Raw genomic sequence first — 18,427 nt, 5'->3', positions numbered from 1 at the left:
ATGTGCCTGTTGATGACTTTCTCTCTTGGCCTGCTGTCTGTGATGAGAAATCAGAGACGGCAATGTCTGAGGTCACACACTGATTACTTGTCTCCACATTGGGTCAAATGTCTTTTAAATGTTTTGTTTACACTTCTACAACCAAGACTAGGCTCTGAACCAAGTATTGTGAAGCACAAAAAACTGTGTAGTGTCCACATTTTATGAAGTCTCATGGACAGCTTATCACACAAGGTCACTAGGACATGTAACATATTATTGAAAAACAATTAAAATCTGTAAAAAAAATACTTTAGCAAAATATGTTTTCACAAAAATAAATAGCTAAAACAACACAAATTCCTAATCTTAAACAGAATCTGCACTGAATTGCGCTTATTACTTTATACACGCTCAAAGCTGAGTCAGTTGAAGCCCGCTGTTTGTGTGGGTTTACAATAATTAGCAAGCTTAATTTTCACTCCCAGATTCATAAAGGATACACCAGTCATGAGGGACTGGATTTATGTATTGATTCACAGCTTGAAGAAAGAGGATATTGCAGTGTTTTTTGTTTAATAGCTCCTGAATCTTTCAGGAGCTTCTCCGGTTTCAGCTGGCCAGAGTCCTAGAACTGAACGAACAAGTGCCAGATAATTATCCGCACCAGTGTTAAGTACAAATTGCACAGACCAGCTCTTGAAAGGACTTGCTGAAGCACATCAGTAACAGTAACTCTCCAGCTGGCTGCTAACTTGCACTGACACCCTTTTACTTGTGCAAATACAAGCAAATAAAGAACTCTTGAAAGACAAGGGAACACATACACACACACACACGCACACACATGCAAACATGCAGCCAAATCAAAAGAAACACTTGACACTGATTGCTTATCATTAAACTGTCTCCTTTGCACTATAGGTGAAGAGCATGACTCAGTGTATTCTGTTTCACCTGCATGACAATAACAAGGACAGGTGGCCCGAGCTGACCAAAGTCATATTTGATGTCCAACATCAGACTGCTTACACCTGAAGAGTGTGACATCATGATGAGTCTAAGCTGATAACCCGGCAACAAGCCAGCAGTTGTTGTGAGGATAAAGGATTAGCCCCTGTTTGCTTTTGCTGCTCTTTGAACCAGAAAACACTGAACAGAGAAGGATCTCACATGAAAGGACCAACATGCTGAGAAAGCACAGAATTGGGGGCTCTATCTCTCATCAAAGCGGTTGAGTCACTTCAAGAGCAAAGAGCTCTTTGCCGAACGAGGGAGGGCGCTTACGTGCTGCCGCCATTTGTCTTTGCAGGTAAAGGTTTGTGTGTGTGTGTGTGTGTGTGTGTGTGTGTGTGTGTGTGATTTTCTTCTGTCTTTATGTTGACCGTGTCTGTCTGGCATATCAGGTAAGGTCTCTGTCTCCTTCCTACATTGTTGGTGGATAATGAGGTGTGATTAAATATGAATGCTAAGTGTTTGGTGGCTGGAGCCCAAAAGCTGAAACCAGATCCAGTCGGGCCCACAGGCAACATAATTAGCAGCTGATGATAGATGCCATTAATGGTGCTTTTCCACACGCTGCTTGCAGGCCTCTAAGCTGGACCTCCACGCAGCAGCAGGCTGCCTTTGAGCCACCCGCAGTTAATTAAGTCGCAAATAAATAAATCCTGATATATCTGTGGTGGTTCTGTACTGCTTTTAAAAGACTGTAATCAGCTGTATTTAAATTGATTAATCGTCAACAGTGATTAAATTTTAAGCCATTTATTTGATCTCTTTTTTATTATTACCCCTAGGGATTTCCTGTTGAAAGCATGACGAAAATCCTGTAGAAAACAATATCAGCATTTCAAAGCGTTGAAGGACCAGTGTGACGCCTTTAATGGTGGAGAAAAGCCCTTTGTGCACGCCTGAAGGGCTGTGTTGGGTTTTGAGGGTTCTTTGGATTGTCATAACCCCGGTGTGAGATTGACTCATTCATAGTGAGCAGCCCTCCAGTTCTTCATCCTCTGTTTCTCTGCTGCATGGCTGTGGACACTGCTGTGCTGCATCACTTCAGAGAGAGAGACGGAGTCATGTCCACAGCTGTTAGGACATGCCTGCTTTGAGGTGCCGTGGCTTTAATGTGTGGAGCAGATTAAACAGGGCGCTTTTGTGAAAGCTGGAGAACTGGTCAGCTCTCCCACACAGTTCTCCAATCTTATCTACTGTGCACGGGTTTGTGCACGAGCATTACTGCCGTACACCCTCCTATTCTCCAAAAGGGTGAGCAGATCAGCTTGACACACCGGTCAGTCTCATTAAGTGAAGCCCAGAGTTTTCCAGACAACTCCTGCCTACAAGTAGCCGACGGGCAAAATATTGGAGAAACTCGAAGACAGGCTTCTGCCTTTCAATTGATTCCTCTCGCCTGACATGAAAGCATCACCTGCAGTCTGTGAATTGCTCGACTTCAGTGTGTCTCAGCTATAATATAAACTATCATGCAGGGCTATGCTACTTTGCCTGCAGTGAAGATCAAACGGTGGTTGGTTCAGCAAAGGGTCAGCACATGTTGAGCAGTTACACATGCCACAATAGTTTCAAGTCTCAGTTTTTCCTCTTTTCCCACAGAACCGTCCATGTGCTGAGATTAATAAATAAATTGCACTGATAGTGACTGTGGTTCTGTGGTTATCATCTGACAGTCATCACAGGGGGTCAGCTGACAAGCTTTCAATGGTTAAACGGTCAACCAAACAATAACAAATGATTCCCTGCATGGATAAATATTTTCTCACAGCTCTGATATTATTTTAAATCATTATTATGCCAATTGTTTAATGTCAAATAAACAAACTAGGGTTTAAAGTTGAACCAAACACAGCTGCAATAAAGGGTAAGGCTGGCAATGTTCTTTATCTATCATATTGTAAAAGAATTTCATGAAAATACAACACTCTCTCAATACTCTCAAGCTTCAGAACCAAGTCTGTGAGACTCAGCCCCAAGTCCATTTACTGAAAACATAAATCTACGTCCCACACATATATACTTTAATTAGGAAAATGGCTAAAACAGCTGGATATTGGTAGTTTTAAACAAATAAATAACACATTTGCTGGGGACTATTATCAACTGGGAATCTATTGCAGTGTGTGCGAGATCAAATAAAAATATACGACCCATGTTTTTGATGACGAAGGAGCAGTGTTTGTGTAATGTATTTTTAATAGTTGCAGATGTCTATGGTGCAGAGGAATAAGTCTTTTGTTACACAGACAATTCATTGTTCTTTTTGGTCTTGTCATGTCTTCAGTCATCATCTCGGCTACTGGAAACATACAGAAGTGGGATGTTCCTTACAGTAAGTAACTCCAATGTGATGACCTCATTCAATAAGGGGAGCTTAAAACACACCGCATTTGGATATTTCTTTACACCAAACACATCTGGTTACTTCTATATATATATATGTCTCTTTTTCTTTTTTTTTTGTTGTGTGTGTGTGGGATGATTCCCCACAACAACAAAGAGCTTTGTAACTGAGTCACATTGAGAGTGTGAGGTCTGGCCAGACGAGGATGTATGATTACCAGACAGCCTTTACAAAGGTGGCCATTTGTGTCTGTGCTCTCAGTTACGGTGGTCAGATCAGGTGTCATTGCTTCATAACCAGCCTCACCTTTACAATTTCTAAAAGAGGCTGGGTCCAAGCACAAAATTACCCCTCTCCACCTCTCCACGCCTGCATTATTCAATCAGTCTTCACCCGAGAAGACCTGAAAAATGAACAAACTTTCACCATTTGTCTGCGTTACCTGCCATAATAGATGAAAAATGAGTTACAATACAACTTAAAGAACAACTGGTAGACGGGTAAATGTACCTTTTATTACGCATCTAAAGGGACTTTATTTTTCCTCATGTAGATGCCACTAGCTTATATAGTATTACAGTGTTTTTGAAAGGTCTGATATTGCATTAATTTCTCTGGGTCACTTGGCTTTAAAAAGTCATCTATTGCTTAGATGACTTTAATGAGGATAACAACCCTAAGGCTATTCCCATAAGAGGTTTACACAGATGTCTACATGCATGCATATGTGTGTGCATATCTAATCTTACAGATTCAGATGCTGTCAAATAATGTCCTGATTTTGATCATGCTAAGTTAAAATAAAAAATAAAAATACAACCTGAATTTCAGTGATATGAAGGATAGAAATAAGAAATGATTCCGATGCCTTTCGGGCTTTCTTCAGCTGAAGTTGACATGATGAGTGTCAGAGAGGCCAGGGAAGCAAGCCACTCTTTTGTTATCAGGTCACTGCCCCAGTATGATCTCTGCCATTGGGTCAGTGTGCCGCACATGTCTCATCTAACTGGCTCGCAGTCAGGATGCGGTTGCCATGGAACATGTCCAGTTGGAGCAAATGAAATCCCTCCTTTCTAGTTTCCAGGCAGGATTCACATGCTGAGAATCTTTTGGTGGGAGACAGGCAATGTGTGTGTATGTGTGTGTGTGGTGTGTGTTTGTGATAGATGCGTGAACACATGCATATACAGAATGAGATATCAAAAGGGAGAATGGGCTTTTGAGGTTACAGAGGAAGTAGGGCATGTGATTGTGCAGCCATGTGTGTTTGTGCGTGCACGGCTGCGTGCATGCATGCTTCTTCTGAAAGTGTGTGTGGGCGTGCATGCATCGCTCGTCAAAAACAGCTTTCTGATGTAACATAGATGCCTACCTTTTCCCTCTCAGGGTTCTCAAGTGTCTGTGGGAACTTATTTATAACCACTTGCTTTCCACAGTGCAAAAACAAGTCAATGACAACATTGCTTAAAGACATTAACAGATATTTGCCAGGCACTGTATTCTGTTCATGCAATCTCATTTTCAGAGACGGTGTACAAATGGACTTTGTTTGTGTGCACTTTAAAGACTTAGAGACACGACCTTCATCAACACAAAGCCACAATCCACATACTGATAGACACGGCTCAATTAGTTAAATCAACACTGTGTTGAATTTATAATTTATGCTCCTAGCTAGTGGTAAGAGCTGCAGTGAATTTATCCATATTCATTATTTATGTTATAGAGGACTGCCTGTGTGTCCCACTGAGAGCTGCCTTATGGCCTCAATGATTTTTGCACTACTCTCAAACACTAATCCATCACAGACTAATGCATGTTAATGAATAACGTAGGTTTGTTTTCTTAAGATATATGTACTGTCATCAATACTGTATACATTCATTAATATTTTATTTCAGGACTTTCAAAGAATAAACTAGTCAAACACTTAACAAATAACACATTACCATCAAAAGGTTATGGTACTTATTATATTTCACAACTAGCATTACTCACTTTAACTTCTGTGATAATCACCTGTCCTTAAAAGCACTCTTAAGTAATTACAGGTGTTTTCTTCATAGCCTCTTAAGTAGGTGGGGGCGGAGGGGTCGCCTTTGTTTGTCTGGAGCACAAAAGGAAGCTGCAACTAATGCTCCCACATCTTTACGCCTTTTGTTGTTTACAGTGGTCACTCATGCAAGAAGTGATCAAGTTTCCAATATCAGAGTGAGCGAGGAAACCAATCCCCTCTTCCACAGTGCATCCCCACCTCTTTGGAGAGGCCGCAGGTGTGCCAAACCTTTATTCAACTGAGGCAGGACAGAGGAGGCAGGGACCCGTGTCTTTTCACACAACTCACTCAGTGGTGGGATGTGATCGCAGATGAAGGGACAGGGAGGGAGAAAGAGGAGTTGAGTGGGGGGATGAAGGGGGGGATGCTCTGTGAGAGAATGCAGAAGGCCGGCCTCAACTCCAGCTGTCCAAGGGTTTATTGATCTGTGATAGCCCCGAGGGGGAAGGGGGAGGGGGCAGATCACCAGAACTGCTCTCCATAACAAGAGGTGGACTAGAATCAGCTTGGCGTACATGTGATTAACTGTCAGACTGTCAGACTGTGAATCACCTAGTAAATAAAGGAATGTTTGCATATCTAAACTGAAAAGTGTTTGTGGTTATATTGGGAATTAGCTTTTGTAGCTCTAGATTTGTGTACATCTTGATCATCCTTTACACCTGTAGTAGACAACATATTGTGTATTTGTGATGTTTGTAATATCTGTATGTTTTCAACATTCAATAGTAGTGCCAGTGGAAGCAAAGAAGAAAAAAAGAAGAAGAAGAAAAAGAAGTATATAGAGTACCAATTAATCTTGTTTGTGCTGCAGGGGAAATTAACAAATAAGTTGATGCTATCAGCAAACAGCTGTAAAATTCAACTTCTTATTGGTTCTTATTAGTTGCGTGGTGTGAGGTGACATGAACTTTTTCAGCCTTCAAAGGGGGGAGCACCACTGCTCTAGATTAACAATCTCATTTTTTCCTGTGATGTGGAGACATGAAGCCTCCCATGAGGATGATTTAAACCATAATTATACTGTGTCGAGGCTGATCTATGTCAAAAACCAAACACACCAGCTACAGGTGTGTAACTAGACTGATCAAGATCTAGGCCACTAGGAAGAGTTTGTTAATCAGAATCAGAATCAGAAACACTTTATTGGCCAGGTGTGTGTACTGTACACACATGAGGAATTTGACTTCAGTTCACTTTGCTCTCAGTTGTACATAAAAGGACAAGGGACATAACATAACTAAACATACAGATATATGTATATATGACACTACTATTGAATGTTGAAAACATACAGATATTACAAACATCACAAATACACAATATGTTGTGTACTACAAGCTATATATCTATATTTATATATGCATACATATAAATGATTGTATATAAACAAAAACAATAAAATTTTTAAATCTAACCAGAACATACTTGGGTAACAAAATGGGAAATCTACTGCTAATATACAGATGAAGACCTCATTATATTATTATGACACTATGTATTTTGTTATAAAACAATACCAGCCTTAGACATAGTTTTTATTTTATCATTATTACTCTTAAAATGGCGGAGGCATACAGAGGGTAATTAAGGTGACAGATCACATGAACGTGTCTTCCTATTTTCTCTTTCCTCTCATTGGTCATGTAAAGCTCCCTGATGACACTTTCTGACCAGATGAGCGCGGCGGCAGCGTGAAAGCGGTCTCGTGCTACGGGGAATTTCCCGTCCACGTGTCTGAATACACGGCGGGGTAGCCGGGATGAAAACAAACTCGACGATTGGTTACAGCGTCCCAGTGCGCACCGGCCTTAAAGGGACAGGCACCGCCTGTGCTGAGACTGCATAGAGTTGGACGACAGACACACCTGTGCCTTTAAGGAGGGTTTATTTACTAACTTTCAGCACCACGCCCGGACGGGCGGAGTCAGCTTGGAGCTGACGTCGGCGAAATGAAATCGGCTTGTTGCAGTTTTCCTCGCAGAATGGAAGTAGTCGCGGATGTGATACGGACTAAACTCGCCTGACTTGCCCAGGATATTGATCTCGTTGTCCTGTTTCTTTTTTTTCTCTCCTCCTGAGTGTAATACACCCGTTAAAACGAAGCACACCTCTGCGGTAAGTCCCTTAAAAACACTTTTACAATGTCAGTGTTTAACAATTTAAGTGACATCCGCGTCCTTATGAGGGAGCAACAAAACAACGTGCCGCTGTTGTTGTTGTTGTTGTTGTTGTCGTTTGTTGGAACAGCTGTAACTAATATTTCCACATTTAACCTGTGGATTCCTGTATCGACACGTCCGAGATGTCAGAATAAAAACATTATTTAGTGTAACTCAGCCTGTCATTCATACAGCAGGGATTTCAAATATACCGGCTTTCCCGGTTCGTGGAGCCCGGGCGGTGAATGGACTTCAAGGCTGCACGGCTCAGACTTTTTCTGCATATATTCAAATATCTGACGCGTGATTGCACATTTAAACACTGATCCTGTATAATAATTTCTGACATAATTAAAATATTTGATAAATCTTTGGATAAAGACGCCTTGAGTTTTGTGGAGGTCTTGATGTGCATGGTGTTATATAAGGTGGAAATGGTGCCATGTGAGGCTCTTGATACCATTGGACTGAAACTGTGTCAATAACAGGGCACCATCACCACCACCACCACCACCACCACCTCCAACACATCTCTCCCTCCTTCCCTTTTGTTTAGTTTTCAGCAGGGGGAGCTACTGTCTGATACAAACACACAGCTTCACTACCAGAGCAGCGCAGAAAGCATCTAACCTTGGGTATCTGGAAGTTGAGCCTATGTTTTTTTTTTTTTTTTTTTCTGAGCCTTCCATGTTCTTACTCTTTGTTTGTCAAAACAAAGCATTAAGTGGTTTTACACACAGGGTTTATTGTGAACGCATGCAGTATATTGTGAGGTCTGGGCATGCTATGAGACAGGCCAATCTGCTTATGTTGGGTGAAGAAATGAAAACTCCTTCTCAGGGAGCTGGCTTGCTGACAGACCAGGGTAGGGAGAGTGGTTTAGGATTTTCCTCAAAGACTGTCATTACCCTTTTGCTGTGGACCCTAATTTGGAAGTGTGGTAGTAGTCTAACCCTGTATTACAACTCGATGGTGACTTGAGGGGTGAGCTGGTGAGGCAACTTAAATTTCACCCGTATTTTGATAACTCTTTGACCTGCCATATGATTCAGGGCTGAGTAAAGTGCATTATTGACACTGGAGAGATTCCCAAGTGCTACTTGAGATTCTTACCAGACTGCTTTAATGATTTGTAATCACACATTTTTTTATTGTTGCTGTCATCAAGTTTACACATGTGTAAATTTCAAATATATCTGCGCGCTGATATCTGCAGTTGTTTACTGCAAAAGTGCCTGATAATAGTGTTATAAGTTAGTAATCACGGGGAAATGATCTGACTCTCCACAGCTCTGCTTAGCACAGTCAAGAGAGAATCTACCTCTCATTTAACCAAGTCAGCCAAACTCCCATTTATGTAAAAGTGGCTCAACTGACTCTCCTAACCGCAGTGAATTGTGTGGTTTCATCACTGAGATGAACAGAGCCATTTGTCTAAATAAGCACTGAGCTCTTTACCACAAATGAAGGCAGACCATTTGCTCTTTTTCTCCTCCCAACTTGTCCAGTGTGGTTTTATTGATTTGAGGGCACTCTTTATGAAGCAGACAGGTTGTCTATAATGATAATGAATGCTTTGGAGGAATGAAAGCATAATGAATGTGTCTGAGATCATCTCATCAAGATCTAACGCAGACTTGTCCACTGTTGCCATGATTAGTGAAATAAAAACCTGAGATTCATATACTGACTGGAGGACAATTGATATAATCAGCTGTTTCTTTGTCCTGTCACTTTTAAGGCTGCTCATCTTTTAGTGCCCCCGTATGGACGATGAGGAGGATGATGTGTTTGAGCCAGACCCCCACTGCTGGCGCACCACATTCCGGGAGATAAAGTGTGAAGACCAGGGCACACAGACACCTGGTCCTGCCCTGGCACCGTACAACGGCATGCTTCCCTGTGGAGTCGCGGAGGAGCCCAGACCACTCTTCTACGGTGAGGCTGATGACATACAGTGTTTCAAAAGTGAAAAGGGAACAGTGCCTTGTGTGTGATAGCCAGTGTTATAAAACTGAAGCACGAAACTATAATGTGAGACTTACTGTGAGAAATGGGTAACAATGTTGCTGTACTGATCTCATCCCTGGCGCCTGATAGTCGTGATCACAGTGGCTTTTATGGTCTGTATGGAGTGTACCCAGCTGCTTTGCTATTCAAAAGGCGCCAGACTGGCATTGTGACTGAAAGGACGTGACAGAAGTGCTTACCTGTGTAAGCAGAAACTGTACAGAGAACCATACACTGGACAATGATTATCAGTGACAGCAAAGATACATTGGCGCTGTATACAAGTAATCATTCCAGAGTAGGTCCATGACAACTGACTGACCGCAAATCTGTGTCATGCAAGTTTGTTGTGGGTGAGTGATTTATGAAACTCTCTCTCGTTCGGCAGTACTCGGTTGCTCTTTGTATCGGTTTCATCATCATCAAAGACATAATCTCAGTAAAAAATAAAAAATAAAAAAATAAAAAACACCCTGTCAGGTGTCATTGCTGTACTTACATTTTTATTCTGAACACTTGTGGTGTTGACAAAAATAATAAGTCTCAGCCCTGACACTCAACAGGCAACGCAGGTTTTCGATTGCACTTCCCGGCACACTTTGAGCTTGTTGGCGATCAGGAAGCAAGGCACCAAGAAAGCGAAGGGGAGCAAAACAGGATGGAGCAGCTTCCACGGCAGCAACCTGTGGCCCGCAGTGTGGAGGCCTGCATTGGCCAGAAACTCCAGCTGATAGGAGACCAGTTTCACCGGGAACACCTACAACTGGTGAGGAGCAATTATGCATCCTGCTGACTGTACAAACTCTTTGCCCTCTAGTTTGATGCCAGTAAACAAGTGCAACTGGGAATTATACCCCAAGCAGTAACAGAATCTCCCCTCAGTGCCCTTCATGCAGTCATGCATAAAGACAATCCTGATGTAGAAGTGCTACGCATGCAGTATTCATCTGACAGTTTTCAAATTTGTCTAATAGTGACTGCTGCCAGGCAAACAGATTTCTTTCCTGTTATTTGGAAAGTCTCTAGAGAGGGCAGTAAAGCTGAGCTGGTGAAATAAAATGCAGTAAAACCGGGAGGATTCACTATTATACAAATCAGTCCCTTTAATATTATACCCACAACCATATGAGAAACACCATAAACACTTCTTGGTTCTTTGCATTTATAACGTATTAGTAGTAAAGAAGTAGTCATGAATTTCCCACCTCATTATTTGTTATGCAGGAGGAAATGTGAGCAAAATACTGCACATGAACCAATTTAAAGGTGGAGGAGAGTCTGTTTCTTAGTTTTACAATGATTTCGAATTGCCAGGAGCTATATGTTCAGGTAAACGAGATTGTTCTGATTATGGATTTCAAATTTAATCAGCAATAAGTGTTTTTTGTCTTTTTATTTGCACAACTGCCATCAAAGTAGACGTTGTTGTGTTACAGGGGTGTAAAGCAAAAATCTTAAAGTCCACACACTAACACCATCCACACTGTTTTTTTGATCTGGCAAAGTTTTATGGCGGGGGAAAAGTTTGCTCTCTTTTATTGTGTTTGCTCCATATTTGTTTTGGAGAGTCTGTGCACATGCAGAACTTACAGAGACCAGCACCCGCCACCCCCCACCCTCAAGCCAAAGACATTGCTGAACCAGGACAGCCCTTCCCCCACCTCACCAACCACAGGCCCTCCCCTGCCTCCTCTTCCTGTTTATTTCTCTCTCTCTCTCTTTCTTTTCCTCTCTCTCTCTCTTTTCTCCCGTTTCCTCACTATGCCGTGGAGGCAAGTGGCCTGGAGGATGCCTGGCCTCAAACAATACACTGTGGTCAGAGTGACACTGTCCATTGAAGTCTGTATGTTGCTTGGGTTGTACAACCGCGAGCGACACACGGTTGTTTTATTTGCTACAACGTCGGAAAATATGCATAAACCCTCGGGAGAGTGCAAAAGCGTCTTGCACAAGTGGCTAACAGTCTAACACATGTATTTATGCACACATGCACGTTTAAACACACATGCTGATACGTCCAGGAAAAAGCAGAAGTGGCGGGAGTAGGTAAACATGTTGTAACCCGAAGCTCAGCGCGTGAGCCCCGAGGGGGACAGCTGTGGTTGTAGGGAGTCTCCAGTCAGCCCCTTCCCTCGGCCACAGGAGACAACCAAATAAGAGGTCTATGTGGGGTGGGGGGGGGGGGTCCATAATGATGGTATAAGCATGTCTACGAGGGGAGAGGTTTAGAAATGAACCTCAAATCATCAAGTAACAACCAACTTCAGTTGTCTTAAAACCTCCCTTATGGGAAATGGGACCCTCCCTGTCTTGCACATGATATAATTCTCTTTTTTTTTTTTTAGCATCACACTCTGAGTTGCGAGACAATTTTTGATTTTCTCATGTGCTTATCAAGTTATTTATACCCCTGCGGCTCGGCATGACTCATGTATTGTGACACTGGGAAACGCAACGCAGACAACCAGACAGTCAGACAGGAGGGTTGCTGTGAAGTGTGTGGCAGCGATCTATTGACGCACAACGGAGGCAGGCCTGGGTCAGGGGATGAGGAAGTGGCTTGTGCTCTTTTTTTTTTTTTTTTTTTTTTCTTTTTTTGCTGGTTGAGTAAACAGCAGAGAGGACAGTCAGAGTGAGAACGGCCCTGTGAGGTCATATCCTGAAACTACAAGTGACAGGACACAGATACACTGGTGTTGTGATAGTGAACGAGCAGTGAAGTGAATATTACGCCTGCATCATGAGGTGGAAGAGAACTTATAATGATAACTTGAAAAAAGAGACCAGTATGACCACTATTGACACTCCTCATTCAAGTGCAGCATAACTAGATTTGTGCCAGAGTGTGTGAGTTCAGCGTGTGTATAGCTGGAGGGATGTTTTTACAACCCAAACACTGATGTGTGGTTTTGGACGCTTGATTCTGCTGAATCCTCTGTAATTGCTATTTCTAGGTTGCGCAATTAATTGTATTACGTGCGTGTGTACATGCTCTTGCATGAATACATCCATACTTGTTTTTCTACTTTTTGCTGCCTCTCACCTCTCACTATCACACAGTCTGATAGTACAAAAAAACTTTCACTCCATACTAGTGGCATTGTCAGTTCTCATTCCTATCCGCTCCTGTCAGGAGGTGATTGCAGTCATTCAGTGCAGACACTTGTCCCTGAGCCATGCAAGTGTTATTGCCCTTGATGGAGTTGTGAGCGATGTGGCTGTGAGTGTCCTTCATGGGAGCCGGCAGCCCCCTGGCGAAAGGAGGGATTAGGTAGCGAAGGAGTGCTGGTGGATGCTGACAGATAAATTGCTCCTCAGTCAGAGCGGGCCGGAGGGGACGCTGAGGTCCCCAGAGGATGGCTGACATTAGCCGTCCCGCCATTTGAGACACGGCAGTAATGACAGTCACAATGGCAGGAAGACGGCTCCAGCCTGCACAGGGCAAGGAGCAGAGTTAGGTTTCATCCCCATGTTTTTTTAAGAGAGACGACTCCCGGTGCTTTCGATAGGAGGTGTTGAAAGCAAGGTTTGAATGTCGCCTGTCTGTGTGTGTGTGTGAGTGTGTGTGTGTGTGTGTGTGTGAGTGTGTGTGTGTGTGTGTGAGTGTGTGTGTCTGCATGCACGCAGTGTTTGTGGCTTTATCTCCTCACTGTTATAGTGAGGGCATGGCACTCCTCTCCTTTCAGCACTTGTAGAGGGGGAGTGGAGATAGAATAAAAACACAAGCTGGCTTTGGATATTTACTTTATATTCACTGTTGTGTGATGATTGTTAACAGTGATGTCCGTCCGCCCTGCTCTGTATTATGTAAAACCACTGGTCTTTGTTTGTATTTGTAGTTGCTCCTTGTCTCCTCCTTGATGTGACCAATCCAGAGGTTCTTGCTATTGAGGCTGTCCTGTTTGCTCAAGCGATAAGGCAGTGCGTCTGAGCAGCTGGCTGGACAGACAGGCCACATGGGACACAGATAAAGCACATCAGGCTGGTGTCAGAGTGACGACACAGAGCATCTGGCTAGACTCTGCCACTCTGTCGCTGGCTAAATTTAGAGCCTGAGCCTCACTTTGACAGTTGGTGGCGTGACTCATAACTAAGTTGCGACAGGCTTGTGCACACCTCTTTTTCTCATTCTCGCTCTCTTTTTCTCTCTCTCTGTTTGTCTTGGTGTTTCTCTCTTAGCTTGGTAGAGCATAAGGGCAAAAGGTCACCGTCACAGGAACATTCTGTTTCTGTTTATAAAGATTAATTGCTTCTCATGTAGCTTGTAGTTAATACACAAGCTTTGTAGCGTGATAAATCCCTCAGTTGACTCATTTTACCCCTGCAGCTTTATAATCCATCTAATGTTGAAACTCTAAGCACCATTAAGTGTTCCACGTATTGACATACAATGTACATATAATCGCACGCATGCAGTCATTCGGTCTTCCTCGTCTTTTGAGTTGTTAAAAGACTGAAAGCATGCCAAGTCAAGCCATGCTGGCTGCCAGCTCATCCACTCTGCGCTACATAAAAATATTGTCAATGTTTATATGAAGCACACATTATGTTGGTCTTGGCAAAATAACCCCAGGCACAATTTGGATCTATCATACAACTGAGAACTGGTTTTATCAAGAGCGGGCTCTGATTTGATGATTTTCTCTTTTGAACAATAAGCAAGTAAGCGAGTGTTAAGTAAGTTACACACATGCTGGTTTGAATCTCGCAAAGCTTATGCAACACCTTGCAATGTTCACCACAAACTGATAAGAGTATAGAAGCCCTGAGGCTTATCACAGTGGCAGTTCTTTGCTGGTAACTAGGTCAATGTTTGGACACCACCTTAACAGTCATGTAAATATGGCATATCTAATCTCCGCCTTAATATATTTTGGCCTTCAAGAAAAGACAGCACACTTTAGTGCATTGTCATGAAAAAGTAATCTCAAATCTCTTTCAGTTTACAACCTTTGCGGGCTGAAAATAACCATAGCATTATCAGGCGTGGTGGAGCCTGTCTTTCGTCTGCAGATGAGCTGTTGGACTACTGTACCTCTCTCTTGTGCAGATACGTGTTTTCCAGAGGCTCCCTGCCTTTCATCAAGCGCTCCCTAATCCCATTTGGTGCAATTATCTTATCTCAGCTTCTCAATGGCAGAGATAGCATTATCCCTCCTAATCGCACACAATCCAGTTGGCTCGCGAACCTGAGAGAGTCTCCTCCTGAGCCTACTCGCTGCTGGTCTCTGCCAGAAAGATTAGAAAATGTGTGGCCGTATGATGAATGTGTTTATGGCTTGGAACGTCTGTCAGGAAGGCAGGATTGTGTAGGGATCCCGCACACAAAGGGTGGCCTCTCTAATAAGTATTGTTGGGGACAGGAGCAGACTGTTGTGAAAATATCAGCATTGTTCCGGTGTCTGGTTTTGTCTTCTCAGTTGACCCTTTTCACCGTGCTCTCTGTCAATCAGCACACATCACAGCCCAACATGAAAACACAAACTAGTGACTGTTTCACCAGTGTCAGAAGAGTGCACTAACTTGCATATGTTTCATCTTTATTTGTTGTTTCAGTATCATCGAAACCAAAGGAACCAGGGGCCGCTGTGGTGGCGCCTGGGCGCAGCTCTGCTCAGCCTTCTGTTTGACAGGGGGTTCATTGCTGGAGGAGGTGGAGCGGGACGGAGGTGAGGAGCATCTTCAACCTCGCGTCCCTTTTCTTCATCTCTCTGAGGAACTGGACTCCTAATGGCACTGTCAAATCTAACACGGGTCTGTTTTTGGGAGGGAAAAGAAAGGAGACATGAAGTCACCGCGGGACGGAGACAACCAACTTTTATACAAGGTCGTGTGTTTTTTTCTTCTCAAGAAGATGCCATGATGCTCCGAGATTCCTCTACAGGACAATGTTCATATTTTGGTATACGTGTGGTGTAGTAGTTTTGTACAGTACATTGTTCTTGTTAAATTTTTTGCACTTCAACATGTATCCATCTTTAATGACCTCCACAGACCCTGGGAATGCCTTATTCAATGTATTCTGCCAGAACGAGTATTGAGCAATTATGACAGGCAAGATGAGATGGTTAGGAAATGAAAAGAAATGCGGTGTGAGGTTTTCTTTTCTGAAGTTTCCCAGTTGACCAGATGAGTCGATTTACTAATTTCCAAAGAGGCAACTTCTCAGAACAAAGCGTTTTGCACCTCACCTCAATGGAACATTTATTTCTTCTTATTTTCTTTATTTTGCTTTCCAATTTTGTTTTCTTACTTCTCCATTTTCTTCGGTATGGTAAATAAGTTTGAACTTAATCCCTCACTATCATTCAAAACATTGGGAACAAAGTAAAGTCTCTGCACACCTTGACCTGTAATCTAAATATCTAAATATGTTTTAAGGTCAGCCTGTCTTCAGTTACACGCTACATGTCAATTAGAACATTTTTATGACTCAGGAGGTATCAGGGTGGAGCAGTACTGAACATCAGTGACTGGTCAAACAAGTCTGGCGACTGTTCTCAAACCTGAGTACAACAGCATTTAATGAGATTGCAAGAAAGCAATGGTTGATACAATAACAATATTAGAAATTGGGAAAACAAAACTAAATAAAACTTGTTAGCTGGAATTAATAGGTATTATGTTAACTGACAAAACCATAGTATTAAACAACCTAACAGTGAGATAGATGTTATCAGCAGTGGAATAAGTAAATAGATATCTTGAATCAATATTTTATATACCTAAGCATTAGAAAATATACATTCACTGACATATTATACATATATAAATATATATATATATTTTATATAAGACTTATTATATATCTCACTTTGTGTGTAACAACTTAGACTGTATTAAGATTGTTGTTTATCCTGTAGTGATTGGATGTTCTGGGAGTGTTGGAGTGATCTAATGCCTATAAATTACTTAACACAGCTACTGGTTGGCTGGTTGTTGTCTGAGATGTGGCACACTGAAGAAGGGCTGAAGAACATGGAAAGATATTTAGATGAAAGTAATGTTACGCAGAGTTTTGTATGCATTTGGGAGGTCTAGCACCAGTACACTAAATTAGTAAAGCACACTGTTTGTTATACAGAGCAAAGCATCCTTTACCTAACAAAACTATTTGGTCTACCGTAATGATTTTAGTTTGAAGTTTTATTGAGAACATCAGATTCTCTTTCTTACGTTTAAATTTGTTCCCAAATTCATCCTCGAATTGGAGTTATCCCTGTGTTTTAGATGTGTTCGTTTCTTGTGATTGTTTTCAGACCTCCATGCCCTTGAAGTGGAACTGTGGATCCACTGTTTTTGCACTAAACGTACACCCTTCAAGAGTTCAGATTGTTACCATGCTAACCTCTGTCTTGTATGAAGGTTTTCAGTTATGACTTGTTTTCTTGCCACAACATTTCTCTCTAATGTCGAAGACAAATAATCAATGTTAAGACCTGACTGATTGGATTTGGGTTCTGGAAATTTCAAGTACCAGTGTTTCAGGCTAAAAGTAGAGTTACAATAGAGCCACGTGCCTCCAATGAAAGGTTTCTGTCCTGGTTTGTCTCTCACAGCCTGTGTGTGTGTGTGTGTGTTCTGAACACCAAACAATACTGCATAATCAATCTGTGAAACAGATCTTCTCAGGCTACTTTTTTGGGGTTTTCCACCATTTAATATTCTGTTGGGTGGTCTTGTTCTCTTCTTTGGTGCTCGGATCCAGATTTGGGACATTTTTAGTACATATAACTACCACTGGCTCAGCAGACAAAAAAACAAAAAAAAACAAAAGTGAAAATGACTGTAATTATTGTTGAAATATGAATATGTTTAAAGACACTGTTGACGATGCTGTTTGTTATATTCTCCATTGCTGAACCCAGGCCAACTTTTGGACCCAAGGAGCAGTACATATCAGGGGTCTGTAATTACTTGCTCCTTACAATGTGTCAAGTTTATCACTGCATAATTAGGGTTTCCTCTCATTTTCTTAAAGATGTCTCAGGGACGGACTGTGTGGGCTACTGGTAACCTTGAGAATCTGTTACATGGTTAGAATAAGAGCAGTGTTTTCACCCATTTATTTATGTTAAAAACCTCCCGAGGTATTGTCAAGTCTCTTAACTTTCATTTCAGTTTAAAGAAAAAAAAAATCCTCTTGGCCAATTTCTCAGCACACACATAAAGGTACAGTTTGACTGAGGAGTCTGAGGCTGACTTGCTGACTGTGGTGGTGACGGGGGGCTACTGAGCATGTAGTAGTAGGCGTGTGAGGTGCACTGAATGTGGTTGTGGTTATAGTTTCCTGCGGATCCTGAACGCTGAGCCAGTCCCTGTAGCGCCCCGTCTCACCATTGACTCTTGGCGTCCTCTTTGTGCTGCTCCTTTATTACATGGGTATTGTTCATCGGTTCACTTTTCTTTGTAATTTATTTTTTGCCGTCTTATTTATTTTTGTACATTTGCCCATTTCTACTGTATACACTTGTGTGTGCAATTACTTCTTATTTTCCTTTGTTTTGGTCTGAGACTTCATGTATTCTTCACTTGTTTGACTCAGCAGGTTGGTTTGCTTCATGTGATACGCAAACCAAATTCTACCTTTTTAGTATCACTCAGCTGCTGTAGGCTGTAAGAAAAGTGTAGTTTGGTCCTTTATGAAGAACAACATCGATGGTCAGTTTGAATTCATGTTGGTTGCAATGGGATTTCAATGGTGGCATCATCCATATATCCAAAATGTAACTGTGTGGAGCATATCGAGCATACATATAGACACCGAAGAAGTGGATTCATCATTTTTCAAACTGGAAAACATTATAACCACCATGAATTCACGTTGATCACAACTACTGCTCTTCATTAAGAAGAAAGCTA

The 18,427-nt window shown here is 42.1% G+C and overlaps 1 protein-coding gene across 1 annotated transcript; it reads left to right on the top strand.

Annotated features, from left to right (window-relative positions):
- The first annotated feature begins 7,331 nt into the window (after positions 1-7,331).
- On the top strand, positions 7,332-18,047 carry bmf1 (BCL2 modifying factor 1). The gene is made up of 4 exons (XM_010740437.3): positions 7,332-7,511; positions 9,297-9,493; positions 10,129-10,331; positions 15,122-18,047. The coding sequence occupies exons 2-4, from the start codon at positions 9,322-9,324 to the stop codon at positions 15,236-15,238; spliced, it is 492 nt and encodes a 163-aa protein (XP_010738739.1). The 5' UTR covers positions 7,332-7,511; positions 9,297-9,321; the 3' UTR covers positions 15,239-18,047.
- The last annotated feature ends 380 nt before the right edge of the window (positions 18,048-18,427 follow it).

This window comes from Larimichthys crocea, chromosome XXIV (assembly GCF_000972845.2).
Source record: "Larimichthys crocea isolate SSNF chromosome XXIV, L_crocea_2.0, whole genome shotgun sequence".
Classification (NCBI taxonomy): domain Eukaryota; kingdom Metazoa; phylum Chordata; class Actinopteri; family Sciaenidae; genus Larimichthys; species Larimichthys crocea.
This window is presented reverse-complemented; position numbering and strand designations above follow the sequence as displayed.